We start from the raw sequence: 19,885 nt of genomic DNA on the forward strand, positions 1-19,885 counted from the left end.
GTCGGGAGAGGGGGGCTGCCGGCCTGAGGGCGGAGCTCGGCGGGTGCCGTACAACAAGATGGATGCGCCCATATCACGGAGATCCTCCGGGCGCGCTCGTGGCAGGCAGCTCCATCAGACGCCGCGCAGCACCAGCAGAACGCCTGAGCAGCGCCACACAACGCCTCGCCCCTCAGTTTCTCCGCGAGCCCAGCCTCGCCCCGCTCCATCTCCTCCCCCCGCTCCTCAGCATCCTTCCGTACGACAAAATGGCGGCCCCCAGCGCGGGGAGGAAGCGCTTGCCGCGCAGCCAAACCTTCACCCGCCGAGCCTGCAGCCAATGGGCGCGCGGGCCGGCGGCGAGCGGCGCTGCGATTGGCCGCGCGGCGGCAGCGGGTTCGGCTGCGCCGGGGCGGATGCGTCGGCGGGGCCGGCAGCGGGCGCAGCCCTCGGCGGGGCCGCCGCCATGGACGCAGGTGGGTGCGCGCCGCCCCGCCCGGCCCCCTCAGCGCCACCGCGGCCCCCTCAGGCGGGGAGGGGCCGGGGGGGGCCCCCTGGGGCTGCCTGAGCCCCCTCAGGGCCCCTCGGAGCCCCTCAGAGCCCCTCAGGGGAGGTGCCCTGGGGGGGGGGGGCAGGGCCCCCTCTCACCCCTCTGCCCTCAGGGGGGGCCTCGCTGAGGCGCTTGGTGCCGGGGGGGCCCCGCGGCTCGGCCCAGCGGGGAGCGGGGGGGGTTTGGGGAGAGATCGGCGAAAATTGGGGTCTGTGAGGGGGGCTGGGAGGGCTGGGAGGGCGTTGCTGCCGTGCTCGGGTCCTTCACGCCGAGCAGGGGCAGTCGCTGCGGTTTTCCTCCCCCGTGAAGGTGAAACGCGATCGAGCCGTGCCCCATCGGGTGCTGGCGATGTGGGATTCAGCACGGAACAAGCGCAGGCAGCAGGGAGGCAGCGGGACCCGCAGGGCCTGGGGCCAGGCGTGCGGCTGTGGGGCACAGTTTGGGGCTCTCCTCCTCAGCCTGCGGGGTCCTGGCACCGGTGTTTGGGGGCACTGAATGTGTGTGCCGGCCCCGCAGGCAGCCCGGGAGCCGCTGTGCTGGCCCCTTCCTCCCGTAGCTGTGGTGGAAGGGGAGAGCCCAGCAGGTCCTTGAGCAGCTGCCGGCTGCAGATCGCGTGGTTGTGAAGGACCTGGTGGTGCTGCAGAGGTTGTGGTGTTTGGGGATGTGAGGAGGTGTTACTAGGAAGGAAAGGAGGATGATAGTTTCTGTAGCATCCTTGTTTCAGTCATTAAAGCTACTTGAGGCTCTTTTGACAGAGATGGATTCACAGCAGGTTTGTGCACTGATTAAGCAGACCACAAAGTATTCCTTTGAGCTTCAAAACCTGGGAACTTATGTTTTTAAGTTGACCGGTGATACGTTTTTTGTTTTTAATACCAACTACAAGCTGCTTTTGAGCTGCCAGGATAAACGGTAGTGTCTCATCCTCAAGGATATCTTGTGCTGATGTCTTGCTTCTTGCTTCCTCTGCCATTTGGGATTGGACTTGCAGATCCAAGAGCCCAGAGGCAGGAGGCTGACGAGGGACCTTCAGGAACCAGAAAGTCTCGTGTAGCTTGTTTGCCCCAGCATAGGTAGAGCATCCTAGGTGCCTGCAAAGAGGAGGAGCAAGCAGAGCGTCGTGGTGACTTTCTGGAGGTACCACTTACCAAATGCAAATCGGCCAGGTTGTTATTTGCTGCTGCTCCAGATGATGATTTCTGGAAGGCTGAGAGAGGAACGATGGAGAGAGAGAGACTCATCTTCTGTGTGCATCTCCTGCTTGGGAGCTCGGTGGCATCTGGTGCGAGGGCAGCAGGTGGACCTGAGGGGATGCCAGCAGCGACGCGTGTGCTGCACAGGGTGCTGGGTTTTGTAGAAGATGGGGCTGAGAGGAACTTGTGTTGTCTGTCACCCTGTTTTAAACTTTGGTCAGATCATCGCAGGTTTTCTTGTGTTTGGTGTTAGAGATGCTTTCAACAGCTGCTTTAACAGAACAGCCTAGCTTAGCTCTGCTTTGAATTTAACACACAGCCATTTAAGACACAGTCATTTAAGAAATGACTCTTAACAAAATGAGATGCAATTATTAACCTGCAAAATGTTTTAAAACCAGCCTCCCCCCACACTTGCACATTCACCCCTTTAAAGTCCCTTAATTCCAAATACAAACCTCGTGGAGCCCAGCACATGCAGCCCTCCCTCTCCCCCCTCCGTTTCTTCTGTCTTTTGTACAAAGGCTCAAACTGCTCTGATCCCAGGGCGTTGCAGAGCTGCTTTGTAGTGGAGCCATCAGTGCTGGGATAAGAAGAGGCACTGAAGACAGCAGGTGAACCAGGCACAAGGTGCACCTGCCACCTGTGGGCTCAGATGCCTCTGCACAGCTCTGTGTTCCTCAGCTTTCAGCGTGACGCCCATAAAGGCAGCGCTCTGCCTTCTCAAGCTGCGGGCTGGTTTCGCTACAAGCGATGACTTGTGCTCAGTTCCCGGCCTTGGAGGAGGGACTGGCTCCAGGAGCGAGGTTTGGCTGTCATTTCACTGCAATCCACGCTTTGCACATTACGCCACAAAAACAGTGTTCTCTGGAAGAAGCTCCTCAATCGCCTCGCTCCTTGGCAAAGAGGGGCCTCAGCGTCGTGTTAGCGAGCGTGGCAATACCTGTGCTGGGAAGCGGCTGCTGGCTGAAGTCCTCGACGTTTTCTCGACCTGCTCAGTTGCCTGGGAGGCACTTGGAGCTGAGCTAACCTGGAGGTTCCTCTGCTTTTCTGTTTGGGGAGCAGCCAGGCGAGAGCTGTGGGTGCGTTGGCTCCCTGTGCCTGCCAGAATGTTTGGCTGTAGTGTTGGAAGTGAAATGTTTCTTGCCAGCTAGAGTCAGGCCTGTAGGTCCTGTAGGTTACAGGGTCACAGCAGTTCTGGTTCTGCTGTACAGCTTTGGTACAATTTTTTTAAATATCAAGGAAAAAACAATCTTATTTGTTTTTTTTTCTTTCTGTTCCAGCTACCCTTACCTATGACACTCTCAGGTTTGAATATGAAGACTTCCCTGAGACCAAAGAGCCTGTGTGGATCCTAGGCCGCAAATACAGCGTTTTCACAGGTACTGGGCATGCACGCTGCAACTCGTGATGCTCTGCAGGGCTCTGTTAGTGGTGCTCATTGTTTTGGGACCAGCGAGGTGACTGCAGAACTCGTACGTGCACAGCAGAGTCTGTTTGCTGTCAGAGCACGCGGACTGTAACCACTGTGCTGCCTCCTGTTTGGCCATCTCTGCAGACTCCAGAGTATTTTTGTGCAGAAAGTTGCCACTTGCCAGTTAGTGGGACCTGTATGAGGCCAGGATGATTGAGACAAGTGGATAGCTTGGGAGAAAAGCAACAAAATGGCTTAATGCTTCATAGTTTACCTCTGACCATGGTGTTTGGGGTTGGTTGTAGCTTTTTTTAGAGGAAAAGGTTTCTTCTGCCCAGCAGCGCTTTCCTGTTCCTCATCCAGATGTTGCCTGTCAGGGCCAACAGGCTGGGTGAGGAGCAGAAGGCTGGGCAGGAGGTGGGTTTAGGCGAGTTTGGTGCTCTCTGTGTGTGTGCACGCCTCTCAATCTTGAAAAACCTTTCAGAGAAAGAAGAGATCCTGTTGGATGTGACCTCTCGGCTTTGGTTCACCTACAGAAAGAACTTCCCTGCCATCGGTAAGTCTGAGCGAGTGCTGGAGGCGACGCTGTCCTACCTGTAGCAGCCTGACCCACCGGGAGACTTAATTGGGGTTAGAGTGCTCTCCTGGGGGACGTGAGCATGGATCAGGCTGTGGAGGCACAGAGCACGCAGCTGATCTCAGGAAAGCTGGTTCCAAGAAGACATTAAAAAAACAGATTTTAATTCACTGCTGCAGAAGCTCCATCAGAAAATGATGGTTGTGTTCTGTGACTTCTCCTTAGCTGTTGGGAATTAGGGATCAGTTGGCCTTGTGGAGGACACTAGCCTGAGACTCGGGGTGTGTGTCAGTAGGCCTGTGCATGTCGCAGTTCTGCTGCTCTTTCCACCCATGCTACATTGTTAAGAAAGCTTCCCTTTCTTTCTGGGATTATCACAGAGGAGGTATGTTAAGGATTGTGAGGTGATGAGATGTCAATGGGGAAGGCATAATAGGCACCATGGATAAACAATGAGAAGAACCAAATGTTGGTTTGTTTGCATCTTTTAGATGCGTGTACAGTTTCCTAGTCTCGTTGTTTTTTTGTTTTTGTTTTTTTTTTTATCCCTTCTTAAAGGGGAAAGCTAGACAGAATTTCTTCATGATCCCCCCCAAAACTTTAGCAACTATCTTTTAATATTTTTTTCCCTGCTGGGAGCAGAAAAGGTCCTGTCCCTCAGGGTTCTTAACTGTGATGTAAGTCTTGAAAGCTTGCTGTGTGCTTGGACTGGGTTTTTGATGTGTTCTGAGGATTTTTTTTTTTCCACTGGAAGCGTAAGGAGAAAATAATTCACTTTCTGACTGTTGACTATTTGAATTTGTTTCTGTCTGCAAGCTATCTCATGTAATGAATGTGACCCTTGAATCAAAGAGCATTGGACGGATAGCCTACAGCACTGAAACCATTGATATCTTTGTTTTATTTTATTGTGTAGAATGACATCAGTTGTATTCTTAGTATGCAGATACCTCAAAGTCTTCCCTATCTCAGTTGCTCCAGGCAGCATGTTCATTCTGTAAGCCTATTTCAGAATTCAGAAAAGTGTGTGAAGTGGTAAGACATAGGTGGTGTTAAAAACAGAAGTGGGTTCAGAAGATGATCAATAACCTGGTGCTTTTTTTGTGGTTGTTGACAGCACAGGAAAATCATTGAAGGCTTCTGGCATTACCGAAATAGTCATCGGTTCCTCTGCTGCAGGACTGGGCTTTGGGGTGGCTTCTGACAGTAATCCAGGATTCAGGGAAGAATCTTTACTGCCATCAATTTTGCAGAAAGACTTAATTTAATTCAGAAAGGCTTTCTGATAAATAATCTGGTTATCTCTACCTAATGAAAGCTCCTAACAGTCCCCACAAGCGTAAACGTCAATTTCCTTCTGAGTATGGGAGTCGGAAATGCACTTTGTTTAATTGATAGGGCAGACTTTTTCCTTATCTGATACGAGGACTCCTGTTCCTCCTGGGTAGGAGGGATAATGATAATCTTAAAAACGATACGAGAATGAGTGTGGGAGGCGTATTTAGGAACCTCACAACATGAATGATTTTTTGTACTGCGTGCTAATTAGGTCCTACAGGAGTCTAAGATGAAATATAATTTAATGATGGCCTTGGACTTGAAGTGGATTAAAGAGAGAAAAGGTAGAGACAAGAGACAGAAATTATCAACTTCCTGTATCTGCCCTAGATCATCGAGTTTTTGTTTGCTTTTTAGTGCTCAAAGTGGATTTGCACACGGGAACTGCAGTAACACTGTGAGCATTTCCCAGTGAACTTGAAGCCAGGCTTCTTGGTTGCTGTTCCTTAAGATACTCAGCAGACCCATCTTTCAAGGGAGGAAAGCAGCAACACAAAAAAACTTCTCCCAGCTGTGTGAAGGCGCAGCTGACTGCGTACTTGTAGGACAGCTCACTGGCTGTGGTCATGCTAAACATTTTTATCTGTGAAGCTCGTAATAACAGCTGAAGCTTCAGAGGAGAAGTGGCAGCTTCCTTTTGAAGTTGTGTCAGGGAGGTGCTTCCAGCCTTAGGGTCTTTGTCTCAGTTTTCCCATTGCAAGCTGATATCCAGCTTATTCTCCTATATTATGTAGGATATGGATTTTCTCACTGTTGCTGGAGTTTGTTTTTTTTTTGTTTTGTTTTTTGGACCTAACTCCACGTTGTTCACTTTGGAATCTCATACAGTCATCGGCTGCTTGTGATGTGGGAATGCCTTGTGACTGATTCATTTTGCATAATGAGCTGCCTTCTCAAAATGAGCATTACAGCAGCAAGTGGTCTGTAACAAGATGTTTCTCTGCTTAGTAACTTCTCTGAATTAGGTTGGGAATCTGCAAGTATGCCCAAGAACTGCTGTATTCATGAGAAATTCAGCTGCCTTTCTAGCTGAGTTGCTTGGATTTCCTTTTGATTTTTTCCCCTGTTACTGAAGGTTAAAGATTTTAGTTCTTTTTTACAGGATGCCATTAGGCCAGTCACCAAGAACTGAGTTTTTATTTCTCGGCCTTGGGTGTGTGAGCTAGCACAGTCCTTATTCCCTACCTGATTGTTTGGATAAACCTGCTGCCCATGCAGGCTTACAGCACTTTCCTTTTTATCTCCCACTTGGCAGTGTTGTTCCATTCATTACATATTTGCTTTCTGTCTTTGTTTACAGGAGGAACTGGTCCCACATCTGATACTGGTTGGGGCTGTATGTTGCGGTGTGGCCAGATGATCTTTGCTCAGGCTTTGGTCTGCAGGCATTTGGGAAGAGGTAAAACCAGAGCACTGCCCATACTGACATCCGCATGCTCCCACAAGTGCAGTACTTGTAAGGACAGCAGCTGGGAATTGCTGAGGGCTCCATAACTTTTCCTTGAATTTTCTTAAGTTCTGGGCTGTTGATCGAAAAGCCTGCTGGAAACTCTCCAGCAGGTTTCCTTCTGTAGCTGTCTGCGACTCCACATAGATGAATGTGGTTGTTAAACCTTAAAACAAAGGAGAGCCCTGTCATGTGCTAGCTAAGTCCATGGACACCAAGCAAGTACCAGGGTTTTCTTGATTTTTTTTATATACCTGAAGTTTAAAAAGTCCTACTCAAAACAGCAGCGTGACTGACTTGTTTATAGTTCAATTTTTAACTTGTAGAGAAGTCCTCTCTTTCTGTCATTTCTGTAGTTTCTCCTGTCCATGAATACTTCTCTCTTTGCATGGGATCCATACGTGGTCTGTAAGCAACCGTATGGGAGTTACATGTATTGTTGCAGTTGTTGATGGCCTTTGAATTTGGGAGATGATTTTTTTTTAATGAGGTCACCTGGTTTTCCTCAGGATGCCTCGAGAAATTGGTATCCTATGGCCCATCTGTGGGATAGAGTTAGGACTCATGTTTTCTGTTTTATCATGGGTGATGTTCGTTTGTTTCAGCTGTGAAAATGCTTGCTTTTCTGTTAAAATTGATTCTTCAGTGTTGGGGATGCCCCAGATGCTCAGTAATAAGATAGTGGCATGAAAATCTGATCAGTAGTCGAGGCACAGGAAAGACAGCTTGTAGCTTGCAGTGTCTGGTTGCTAATAAACATCACGTTTTGTTTCACATGTCTTCTTCTGTGTCTTAGACTGGAGGTGGATAAAAGGGAAGAGGCAGATGGATAATTACTTCAGTGTTCTTAATGCCTTCATTGACAAAAAAGACAGCTACTACTCCATTCACCAGATAGGTAAGAGTGCCAGAAAGCATGGGGGAATGTTCTGTCTGGATTTCCCAAGGGCATAGAGCATCACTCCATGTTTGTTTTAGTACCTTAGGTGAAAAACCTAGCAGGTTATGTTCTGACATGCTGTTTTTCTCGCATGATCTGACACTACTACACTTTATTGTGGATTATGACGGATTTTTCTCTTGACTCCGTAAAGTCCTTCATGTTTGTCTTCAGGCTTTAGGTTATATTCGGCACCACTTTGTGTCCTGCTTAGCCAAGGTGAGAGGAAAGCATGTGGTTGCTGTTCTCACCAAGACCTTGTAACGTGAGAAGATTGCTGCGTGAAGAAATTTTCAGCAGTAGCAAGTAAAACTCAGGAAGGATCTCATTCTAATTGGAACTTCCTTTGCAAAAAAAAAAAAAAAAAAAGACTGCCTGTTCCAGTTTTTGCTTATAGGGTCTTAATGCTCCTATAGCTTCAGTGAGTGGAACTTCAGGTTACGGGGGTGTTCCTGATAATCAAACAAGAAATAGCCTTTTTCTGAGGTTACATTGCCTTTGGGAAATCTGTATCATGTTTCTGAGAAAGGGTTTGCTTTACAATCCTTGAGGATGTACTTTTTTCCTCCATTAACATTGTGATTCTACCCTTTATGGGGTTTCTGATGACTCAGAAATGTTTCCAAGTGAAATTTTTTCACTGTTGAGTATAAATCTTCGTTGGGAAGGGGCATAGTGTAGGTGAAACTATATGCTAAATTATTTTTTTTTCTTTTTCTTGTGATGCAGCCCAAATGGGAGTTGGAGAGGGGAAATCCATAGGTCAATGGTATGGACCAAACACAGTCGCACAAGTGCTCAAGTAAGTGCTGGGGTTTTCCTTTATTTTTTTCCAACCAAGAGGTGGGTTTGTAGTACCTCCGACCTTACACACATAAGTAACATGTTTGCTGCTAGAACTGAGTGCAATACTCTTTGCAGCGGACCAGAAGCAGGTGGCAGAGTAGGTGATGATTGCTGTCGTTTGGATCTCTGCTGGCATGAGTTGCTTCTCCATGACATCAGTGTTGTCATTGTCCAAAAGCTGCCAATAGGCCATCAAGTCACTCATGCATTAGCAGAGGAAAGCATAGGTATTTGCTGCCTGGGTTCTGTGGTGACAAACGGAGGTTCTGGACTGTCTTTAACTGGGATGTGTTGTATTTTCAGAAATATTTTTTCAGAAATATTCTTTCTGTTGCCATTCTTTCCTTATTTTTTTTTGATTGGCTGAGCTGGGAGCCCCGTGGAATAGGCTGGGATTGCCTGAGAAGGAACTTTCCCAGGTTAGACTGTCTGCCCCTTTAGCCTGGTATCTGCTGTAGGTGATGGGAAGATATTTAGGGAAAGTCAGGGTGACTTTATTTTTAAATTAGCATATAAGGAGGACATTAAGTAACTCATTTTCTGTACCAGCAGTTACAGAATTTGAGGTGGAGATTGTATCAAGGGTCTTTTATTTAGCACCTATTCCCAGTTGTGGTCCCATTTGTAATCTGTTTGTTCTTCTGGTCATAATAATTTGTGGCAAATTTTACAACTGTAATAAGTGTTTAAAAAATATAAAGTGTAATTGGTGAAAACCTGTCTCTCCTAGTCCAATTTCTCTTCTTTGATACAACATTATCTTTGTGTTACAGTTGTAACTAATCCTTCCTTGCATTTTTTTTTTCCCCCTCTATAGAAAACTTGCCACTTTTGATACGTGGAGTTCACTGGCAGTACACATAGCCATGGACAACACTGTAGTAATGGAAGAAATCAGTAAGTATCACGTGCAGGTGGAATGATATGTATCCCTCAGCAGCGAGAAGTCAGAAAAGAACTGGAAAGCATGCAGTTTTGCAACATTGCAAACATGCAGTAAATGTTCTGTCTTAAAGCTGTGGCTGAGTGTGCTAAACTCAGATGAGAATTGCTGTTGTAGGGCAAGGAAGCCCCCTTATGTGATTTTTACTTTGATAAAGGATCTCACTTGACAGTGTGGGCTCTGGATCTGGAAAGAAGGACCTGCTGACCTTCAGGCAATAGGTGGGAGCTGCTGGGAAGGTAGTGCCAAACCTGCTTATGACCACAGGTAGCACGCAGTAAATGGCTGCTGCTTCTCTCATCTAACGGTGTAGGAATGTCTCTGCTATCAGGCAGAGTGAGATAACCAGAACAGATCTCTGGCCAGGAAAAGGAACAAAACTGGGGGGGTGGATTAAGAAGGGGCTCCATCTCTGGAGGTATCTTTTAAGAGTTCTCCATGATTGTGTTTTGTTGCTTTTGTTGGTGGTTTGTATTTTCTCTCTTTTTTTTTTTTTCTGCATCCTGGCAGTTGGATGGCTCTGGAGGCTGAGCAGCTGTGCAACACATTCATCCCTAGCATGCTTGCTTGTGCCCCAGTAACCAAAGCAGATGGTGGCATGGCTGGCTGCTGCCATCCTGCATGGTGCTGGCTGAACTATCCTTCCCCTCTCTCGCTCTAGACTTGTGACGTGGTTTGCTTATGCAGCACAAAACCATTCAATGTTTTCTGCCAGGGTAGTGTTCTGAAACAGCACGTAAAAAAGTCCAGTGAGTGCTGGAGCTGGTGCAAAGTTACAGGTGAGATGGTGGCAGCTGTCAGTTAGATTGACTTTTGGTTGCATTGGAGCAAAAATCAATTAACAGATGAGGACAGTTTGTTCCTGCAGTGAAGGACAGTCATTTTACAGAGTCAGATCTCTTAACAGGTAGCGTCAGTTGAGAGGCCAAGAAAATGTAGGATTTGATTGAGAAGCGCCTGTCTAGTCCTGTGAAGGTGTATGCTCATGCTCTTGGCTTAAACAAAGGTCAGCATGAAGACAGGAATTGGATTAATCTTTCCCCTTTAGCCTGAAAAATAATCCCCTCTAGAACTGAGGCGTGCTGGCTGCAGGGCTTGGGTATGTTGCAGCTCCTGTCTGCGTGGCTTGTGTTAAACACTGACACTGCTTCAAGTAACGTGTCCATACAGCTTGTTACACGTAGGGTGGTGTCTGTCTGTCTTCCTCAGCTGTGAATCACCACGTGCCTACCACTCAGGACTTGAAAGCCCCTGTATGAGCAGGTCTGATTTGTTATTGATCTGTAGGTACGTGTTATATATCGTGTACCTCAGACACCTGTCAGTAGTGAAACGTTCAGAAATGAACACGGCTTCATACAGCTGGTAAATTCATTCACTAATGCCATTCAGCCTGTGCTGGATAGAAAACAAACTTCTGCTGCAGCAGTTGAGTACCTCCATCAGAGCCTTCTGAGCCAGCCCGTAGTGTCGGAAAGGTTCTCTCAGGTGGGAGCTGGAGGAGTGCATGCATCAGAAGGATGGTTAGAAACAGAGCTAAGCCAGTGACCGACAGCAGCAGTAGCAGGAAAGGTGTTGTGTCGGATCTGTTGGAATATGTTTGCAGTACAGGGTTTGAATCCTGCTGGGAAGCTTTAGGTAGGGACCACGGTGCCAAAGAAGCAGGGTGACTTTAGTCTCTGCTGGGCTCCCTACCGCTTAAACTGGGGTTGAGTACATCTGTAACACAGCATAGGGCTGCCAATTGCTTTGCCTGATGAAGAAACCCATAGTGACAGCTGCAGGTATGCAGATCATCAGAACAGGCAGGCAACTGCAGCAAAAAATAATGTTTTATCAAGGTAAGCAGTCCTGACTTGCAGTGACGTCAATTTTTCAAGACCTCTGATAACTATAACATCCCTTGTGTACGTAGGCATGTTATCTCATACACATTCTCCCTTCTGAAGGGGCGGTTCCAAATTTCAGTGCAGCTGTTCTCTCTCCAGTTGAGGCTTTAGCACAAAGTCCTACTTCTAAACTTGGCCGTAACGTTCTCCTTGTTCAGCTGCATTTGGAGCTTGTAGTAGTGAGCAGGCGTCCTGCTGTAATTGCTGTGATGGAGGTGCTTGTTTACATTGCATCCTCCCTGCCAGACCGTCCTGGCATTCAGGTTAGGCCAAGAATAAATTAAATGAGCCTCTGGCTACTGTCTAATTGCCCTGGATTCATGATTGAAATGTTGTGGGTTCCTTTGGTTTGGAGATTTTTCTTCACACGCACATGTGCACGCCCAGCAAGTAATGAAATTACCCTGTGAGACAAGGAGGCTCAGAGATACTTCTGTAGCAGAATTTACATAATCCAGTTTCATTCCAAACTGCCTGTGTGTTCATCAAACCTGTTGAATGAGGATGCATAATGTCCATGTCATGGGTATGCCCTGAGGAGTTGGTGCCCCATTTCTTGCAGGCAAAGCTCATGCTAAAATTGCTGAGTTTAATATTCACCCATCTTGAGTCTCTAAACTAGCTTCGGAATGATCCCTGACAGAATTTGTAAAGGTTTTAGGGAACTTTAGGTAAATGACAATTTGAGATAGATACCATGTTTATATCTCTGTATCTTGTTACAGTGCTGGTGAGGATTTCCTCTGTTAAGCCATAATATTTTCCTCATTCAGTTCAGCTGGCCTCATATCCTCCATGTGCCCCTCTAGAGCTGAACACTCCAAATTGTTTTTTTTTTCTTTTTTTTTTTTTTTTCTTTTTGTCTACATGCTCTTGAATTCAGGGCTCTTGCCTAATATCCTAATCAGATCGTTCACCCTTGTTGACCCAGGTTGTTGCTTAGCTGTTCACCTGCTGGAAGAATTTACATTTTAATGGCCCGCCAGATGGTAGCTGAGAGTACAGCATGCTTTGGCACAACTTCGATGTATACTTAGATGAAATACTGAGCCTGTCCAGAAACCCTGTGGGGAGCATATCACATGATCACAGTGGTGGGCCTTGTTAAACTTTTTTTTTTTCCTTTTAGTGCTGTAGGCTTTCGGAAAACAGCGATTGTTGATAGCCAGAATAGAATTACTCAAGGTCTAGGAATGGAAGTTGTTTCTGATGCTTTCTGCTCATGTTCCCTTTCTGTAGGGCGGTTGTGCCAGTCCAACTTCGCGTGTGCTGGAGCTGCAGCATGCCCCGGTGTGGAGTCAGACGTACTCTATAACGGGTACCCAGAGGAAGCAGGGGTTAGAGATAGGCTCTCACTGTGGAAACCATTGGTGCTGCTGATACCTCTCCGCCTTGGGCTCACAGAGATCAATGAAGCCTATATTGAAACACTAAAGGTAGGGGATCTGGAACTGAATTCTTGATATTCTGATGCTTCAAAACCCTGCTGCGAACTGAGTCACTTCTGAAATTTGGTTTTGGGGCAGAAATACTCAGAAGTAATTGTCCTTTTTTCCAGAGGAAAATGTATTTAGAAAAAATGTATTTAGAAAGCACCGTTTTCAGAGGTCAGGATATGTGCTCTAGCAGCCTTTTGTCGGGAAAATGTTTAGTTTTATGGATTTTTTTGTTTTGTTTTGTTTTATTTCTAGTATCTTATTTTCCAACTTAATCTCGGTCCCTGTTTGTGTGTAGATGGTACCAGCCTGCTGAAGTATTTGTTCAGCACAGCTGTATTGGGCTTTAATGAGTGTAGTGTGTAAACTCCCCATGGCTCTGATGGCAGAGCTTGTACTGCAGGCTGAGGGTAGAACCTGGCTGCCAGTCCTGCTGTGGAGCATGAGGAAGCTGCAGAATTTGGGTTGTGCAGAGTACACCCGTAAGACAGGATGCGCGTTGTTCTGCTGTGCTAATGCTAGGGATCTCTGAGCTGCACAGGTAAGAGCTCCACATGCAGGCTAGGGCTAGGTTATTTCCCCGTAACTCAGTAGATGGTTCCCGGATATTGCAGCTGGAAATTTGGGCTGTTTCCTGGGTGATGGTTCCCTCCTCAAAGCACTGCTGCAGTTTGACATGTCCAGGGGATTTTGTCTCTGACTGCGGCAGAGCCAGGACGTGCCCAGACAGAGTCCTGGAGTAGTGCTGCCTCTTCTGTTTGGTCCACCTGTGTGTTACTGTCAGCAGTTAAAGGTGTTTTTGAGCTGCTTTCGTGTTCCATGAAGGCTCTGTGTTGCAGCCTTCAGCCTTTCTGGTGGAGTTTCTCCCCAGTAATGGCTGTTCCTGCTGCTAGAGTTGCTGATTTCCAGTGTCACAGTCTCTTTCCCACTGTGTTTTTGGATGTTTGCCTTTGTTGCCACTTGCTTGTCTCACTGTCTGTCAGCTGTGTGTTTTCTGTATTGCTTTTCCAGCACTGCTTCATGATGCCTCAGTCCCTGGGAGTGATCGGAGGGAAACCAAACAGTGCTCACTACTTCATTGGTTATGTAGGTGAGTGCCCGCAGTAGTGCAAAGTCTTCCCAAGCATCTACCCCCAGCTAACAATGTTTGGAGAAGTACAGCTCTCCTGCTTGGTCTGTGGTGCATGCTGCAGGGCTTTTTCCTGCTGGAAGTGTGGAAGGCTGCTGTGGGTTGAAACTCTGCAAGGATCTGAGTGATGTAGCTTTGAACGGGGGCCATAGTACAAGCCATGAACTTCCAATGCATAACCCTAAATCTTAGCTGTAAAGAGGTGTGCAAAGTTCTTCCAAGGTTCAGAGCTGACCTCCCTTCAGGGACTTGGCTGTATATTTACCTGCCTTTTAGCTGTTCCCTTTCTGAAACCCTACAAGCTGCTGTCCTTCTTCCCTCTTCCTTTCCTCTGATACTCTGCCTGAGACCTCAGGCTGGTTGTGCTTTGGATTCCTGGGGCTGTCTTGAGCTTACCCAGGACCCTGGAAAGCATTAGCAGGAACAGTGCTCAAAAAGCACGTGTGCCCAAGGTGCTGCTGTGGAGTGGGCACCGTGGTTCTGCTCACAGCCAGCTCTTTGCCTGCATGAGAAGTTTTGGAGTGTCTGAAAGCGAGTTGCCCCCAGAGCAATGGGTTCTTCCATGGGGTTTCAGTAGCTGGCTCCATCATTGCTCTCCCCCCTTTTCTTTCTCACCATTTGCTTCTCAGAAGAGCAGCTTCTGGCACCGTTCTTCCTGTTCATGTCTTCTTCCTGTTCCTCCAGGTGAGGAACTCATTTACCTGGATCCCCACACTACGCAGCCTGCAGTGGAGCCCAACGACAGCGGCTGTCTCCCTGACGAAAGCTTCCACTGCCAGCACCCTCCCTGCAGAATGAGCATTGCCGAGCTCGACCCCTCCATTGCCGTGGTGCGTTCTTCCTGCTTGTTTTCCAGCCAGCTCTCCATCACCTGAAGCAGCACGTCCCTGTTTCACAGCCCAGGGAACTGGTAAAGGCAGAGGTGGCAGGTTGGGTGCTGCTCACTTGGGTGCTCATACTCCTATGGGGAGTATTCAGTTTAACAGAATTTAACAAGTTTAACAGTAAGCCACACCTTGAAGCAAGGCAGTTAGATTGTAACTGCTTACAGTCCTGCTCATGTTGCTTGGCATTAATATGAGGCCATAAGACTGAAAAGGTCAGTCTACAATTATATAAACATAATACTTTTTATTTTTCAGGGCTTTTTCTGCAACACGGAGGAGGACTTTAATGACTGGTGCCAGCAAATCAAAAAGGTTTGTGTCTGTATCACTGGGAAAAGAATATAGAGTACAGTTGTTTCTAAAATGCTGCACAGAGAGAGTTCTCTGCAGCATGATCCCACATTAAAGCATATGAAGATAACTTCTCCAGACACCAGGAGGAGCATAGCTCTGAAATTCTGCAGCTGATATTAGTCAAAGATTTGAAAAGTATTTTTTTCAGCTGCAAAGAAGTCCCAACAAACTGGTGCTTCCCCTTAGATCTTCCCCTTGAAGGCCCAGAGCACTGTGAGTGCAGCACTGTTGGTTCTTATGGCTCTGCTCTTGCTCCACAGCTGTCCCTGGTAAGAGGAGCGCTGCCCATGTTCGAACTGGTTGAGCGCCAGCCGTCGCACTTCTCCAACCCCGATGTTCTGAATCTCACGCCAGGTGAGGCCACGCAGGGAGGTAGAGCTAAGGGTGGGTTTGTCCAGTTGGTGTTCAGGGATTTGTGTGGATTGCGTAGTGATTTCTGGTGTGTTCCTGTTCAGCTCGGAGCTTTTGGGTCAATTCATCTAGTTCTTTGGCTTTCAGCTAGCGGTTCACAGATCCCATGGTCATGGTCATGTCTTAGGATGATTTTTCATGATGAGTCTGAATGGTGACTGGGGAAAAAAGCTAATAGGCTATTACAGCAATAAGAATTTGTGATTTCTAAAGAGATGCTCAGAGAAATTCTAAGGGTCCATGGAAAAGGTTGAAAACTGAGCTTCTGGGTATTAAAAAATGTCAAAAATGGGGGTGGTCAAACGTAGTTGCAGTTCAGGAGATTTCTTCCCTGTGCATGGGCTTCTACCCACGCTTAGTCCTGGTGATGCAGAAAGGAACGAGTGCTGGGCAGTATTTTGGCTGTCAGGCTCCGCTTACGTTAACACACATTAACGTTGCAGGAGATAAGGAGCTATTGGCAGCTTCTGCCAGGAGGAGTGAGTATTTGGGGACAAACTTACCCTGTCACTAGGTGTTGGATTGCATCCTGTCGCCTGCATCCTGCACTCATTGCTTCCTTCCTGTCTGTCTCTTAGCACAAACTTTCAAGGCCTTTTTTGTCACTCTGTCCTTGTCTGTAAGAACACTTGATTGCCTTAAACTGGTGATCCTTGCCTGTATTAAATTGTCCCTAATTACTGCCTTTTTTACTCATAAAAGTGATATCCTAATGAGCTACTTGGCTTCTTCCCCATGTTTTGAGCCTCTCCCATTTGTTAGGCCATCCTTTCTCCTTCTGTCATAGCCCTCAAAAGAAGGATTAATATTCTCATGGAAGTCCAGTCCCTTGTCCTCATTTTTCCCAGCCAGTTGGGTTCTGTGGTTTGTTACTTAAATGTATGGGGGCTGCTCCCTGAGGAGCATCTCTGGAAGCTGTGCTGCCGCCAGTCCCCCCAGTTTGCACTGGGAGCAGTAACACTAAGCCTTTGCACACACTGCTGTGGGATTAAAGCCTTTCACAGAACACTCGGGGCAGTCTGCAGCCTTGTGACCACGCATTTCTCCTTGTTCCTGGCAGTCAGTCATTGCAGTTTAGCTTCTGGCTGGCTGTTTTGCCAAGTTTAATGTGTGCTTTCTTGAAACCTGAGTTAGTGTAGGCTTCTCCTATATTCCCCAGTCTTTTCATTTGAATCTCATCTCTGGTAAAGCCACTTCCCCTGTAGCTGTGTGCTCCCTCTTCACCAGAGTTGGAAGGATGGACAGGAGGGAGCGAGTACACTGCCCTCCCTTGCAGACTGGACTGTATAAATCACTTCTGGGAGGGCGTGTCGTGTAATTACCTCCCATGTCCTTGGATCAAAGACAACTGTAGTAAAATACAGGTTGCATGTTCTAATATTTCTAACAAAGAAATATTCCCTTATCACATATTTGGACCAGGAGTCTTTGCAGATGTTAGCCTAGGCCTCAGAAGTGCCTTTGTTTGAGCCTCTTGATGCCGAAGCCTGTCCTGCTAACAGACTGACTGCCCAGGCAGGTTGTAGCAAACAGTCACAGCACAGAGCTGCACTGCACCGGGGCTGTGTCAGCATCTGTGAGAGCTGGCACACCTCGTGTGTGCCGTTTAATTCTCTCCTGAGCATGTGGGCTTGTGACACTCGCCTTCTGCTGCCCTCTGGCTGTTGGTGTCAGCTGCTGAGCAGCGGGTGCATCCCACGGAGCCAGCGCTTTCTTTTTCTCTTGCAGACTCCTCTGACGCCGACAGATTGGAAAGGTTCTTTGACTCAGAAGATGAAGACTTTGAAATCTTATCTCTTTGAAAACAAATAGGAAACTGACTCTGCAAATTTGTGTTGTGTGGGGAGAAGGGGGGGGAGGGAAGCTCCTTGGAGAGCCTGGGGCTACCGGTTTTCATAGGCGCTTGCTGCCATCCCCGCCTCTTGTCCATCCATCCTGGCATTCTGTGCAGCCTCTGAGCGGAGCGTGCATTGTCTGCAGTGGGATGAAGAACCGAGTGGGTGTTGCAGCCTTACTGGCTGGAGTTGGGATTCCTCAGCAGAAAACACTTGCTGGAAGTGGATGCAGTGGTGCCTACGAGTTCAAAGCCTATCTGTTACATCAGCAGGTCAGCTGCCCTTCTGGGGGAGCCACGGGGTTTTTTAGTGCTAAATCCTTACGCAGGGACTCCCTTCTGAAGCTTACGTAGAGCCAGCCGTCATTTAGCAGGTGATGTGTACAGTTAATTCCTCTAGCAGCTTCACTTCTCAGTGGCCGATTTGGACTGAGCTCACACTGCAAGCTACCAGCAGGCATCTCCCAGTGAGACAGCTGGGAAGTCCCCAGAGTGCAGGTGGCTGGGTTTCCTACAAACTCCTGTCCACACCTCGCAGTACACAGCACTTCCTCACGGGTGCAGCACCCCTCTCCTACTCACGTCCTGTCAAAAGGAAGGTGGGGTGGCACAGGGATGAGTGCTAATTCAACTGAAAGGCTGTCCAGGAAAGTGTGGAGCAGCCATGCTTCCTGGAGAGGAATCTGCCTAAATAACAGCAGAAAGAGGGGTAGAATAGAAAATGTGTGTTTTCTTGCTCAGTGAGGCATTAACACGTACTTCTGTACATTGTGCTTCTATGGTGGATTGATCTCTACAGCAAGTATCTTCAAGTAAGTTGGTTTGAGCAGAGAACAGGATTACACAGCCTTGGGGCGGGGGGGGTGAGACACAGCTGGGGAGAGGTGAAACAGGACAACTGAGATCTGCCAGCCTGCTAGTGCCTGTGTCCCTGTGTGCTGGCACAGCATCTAGTGAACAATCTTGTTGGTACCAAAAACGTGAGCTATAAAATTCCTCGAGGTGTCCCCTGAGCAGTTCCTCCTGTTACACATTCCCTTTCCAAATCCGAAAAGGTTCCTGGTGGTTGAGCAGGCCTCCTAGCCGCGCTGTTACCTTTCCATTCGATCTTCTGCAAATTCCCTTCCCTGCAGAGTATGCACAGAGCTACTGTAGGAGCTAAACTGTAGAAACTCATTTCAAGTAGTCATTCCCAAGAGGTCAGCAAAGACAGAACGTCTTGAGAAGGTCCAACACAACTAGACTGGAAATTGTGGCTGCTTTTAAGATAACAGCTCTGCCTGTGGCCGTTATCTGCACAAACAGTCTTCAGAGAAAGGTAAACTGGAAGGAGAGCTGTCATGATGCAAACTGCAACAGCAGTTGCTGAGGTTCCCTTAGTGCATGCTGCAGCCTGTGGATCTGTTTACAAGGTTTTGTACATATAGGATGGGAACCTGTCAGTTGATGCTTTTGTGCCCCAGGGTGGTGACAACAGGCTAGAAATGACTCATTTCCTCCGTGACTGACCTACTGATGCTCCAGCTGTCCCTACGCTACCCAAAAGCAGAGGTTTGAACTGGGAACCACGATGCTTCTGTCACTAAATTATTATTTGCTGCTTTCTGCCTGCTTCTCCTCTTCTCTCCTGTAGTTAGGGGAAGAGGCAGCAGAGGAAGTGGGGCTGTGCTCCATTCATCTGCTTTCAATTTGTATCTGAATAAACAAATCTAAAACCTTTGCCTTTCTTAATGTTCTTGCACGTGAAGCGCTGGGGGTGGGTGGTATTGAGTAACCCTGCAGTGGAGCTGGGAGCACTCTTGAAACCCTGCCAGCATACCATTTTTACCCTTTTAGGGCAGTGGAGGCAGGCTGGAGCAAAAGCTGAGCTATGTGCAACTGTGACTTTTATCTTTCTTTTGATATATCTGACAGAACAAATTCTGGCTGCGTGGTACTACCGTGGTGATGCCCCTGCCCTAGAGGGTGAACAGCCACAGTCGTGCTAGCAGAGGTAACGAAGCACTTCTGTGGTGCAGGTCTGCTAACTTGCATTTTAAGCTGTTTAGGCTTTGCCTTTTTTTTTAAGGGAGAAAAAAAAAAAGCACTTTAAGGCTGGCTGTGCTTAGCATGGCTCTGGGCTGAGCAGTGTAAGTCTTTCCAAGACAGGACATGCTTTTCTGGTGAGTCTGCCACATGTGCAGTCGAGGTAGCAGGGGAAAAAGCCAAGCAGAGGTTTCAGTTAATGTTTCAAGTTGGTGGGTGGAAAATAAAACATGTTTTCTTTAGGATTGTATGCTCCCTGTTCAGCTATTTGGCTGGCAGCTTTTCACAGCGTTTCTAGGAAGCCTTTTAAACACCAGCCCTGCAGTAGTAAACATTACAAAAAAACAGGTCTAAACTCCACTGTTGTTACCATTTTGCTGTGCAATAGCAGGTCCTTTTTGTTAAGGGATAGTTACTTGGGAATTATTGTGCCCTCAGTTTGTACAAACTACTGCCACGGTTCAGAAGAGGTGCTACTTGCTTCGTGTTTGTGCTTTCATGGTTAAAGACAGCTTAGCCAGACAGATTTTATAGCTGGGCATTAATGTGACCCCAGTAATTGAGAGTGCTAAACTCAGATTTCTTAGATACTGAGCAGATGTTCTTGGCTTTCTGTAGTTGGGAACCTAAAGCTAAGATGAATTAAATGACTCCCGAAGGTTAAGGAATTGCTGGAAGGGCACAATTCAGCAT

At 47.6% G+C, this 19,885-nt stretch overlaps 1 protein-coding gene across 2 annotated transcripts; it reads left to right on the forward strand.

The window, feature by feature from the left end:
• The first annotated feature begins 297 nt into the window (after positions 1-297).
• Positions 298-18,886, forward strand: ATG4B (autophagy related 4B cysteine peptidase). 2 transcript variants are annotated; one of them, XM_068692831.1, is made up of 14 exons: positions 298-455; positions 3,006-3,104; positions 3,621-3,692; positions 6,352-6,450; positions 7,295-7,396; positions 8,168-8,240; positions 9,102-9,181; positions 12,356-12,552; positions 13,564-13,642; positions 14,366-14,511; positions 14,824-14,880; positions 15,183-15,276; positions 15,777-15,812; positions 17,062-18,886. In XM_068692831.1, exons 1-14 carry the CDS (start codon positions 320-322, stop codon positions 17,133-17,135), a joined length of 1,344 nt encoding a protein of 447 aa, XP_068548932.1. In that variant the 5' UTR covers positions 298-319; the 3' UTR covers positions 17,136-18,886. The 2 variants fall into 2 exon arrangements, with proteins under 2 accessions (XP_068548932.1, XP_068548933.1); XM_068692832.1 differs by lacking the exon at positions 15,777-15,812 and having other exon boundaries at positions 299-455.
• Positions 18,887-19,885: the final 999 nt, after the last annotated feature.

Source organism: Anas acuta, chromosome 9, assembly GCF_963932015.1.
Source record: "Anas acuta chromosome 9, bAnaAcu1.1, whole genome shotgun sequence".
NCBI classification, from domain to species: Eukaryota; Metazoa; Chordata; class Aves; order Anseriformes; family Anatidae; genus Anas; species Anas acuta.

Bases quoted from the DNA above. Each gene is read 5' to 3' on its own strand.
- ATG4B (XM_068692831.1), top strand. From the start codon at position 320: ATGGGCGCGCGGGCCGGCGGCGAGCGGCGCTGCGATTGGCCGCGCGGC. The intron at 456-3,005 runs GTGGGTGCGCGC...TTTCTGTTCCAG, and splicing joins GGCCGCCGCCATGGACGCAG to CTACCCTTACCTATGACACT. The intron at 9,182-12,355 runs GTAAGTATCACG...CCCTTTCTGTAG, and splicing joins TGTAGTAATGGAAGAAATCA to GGCGGTTGTGCCAGTCCAAC.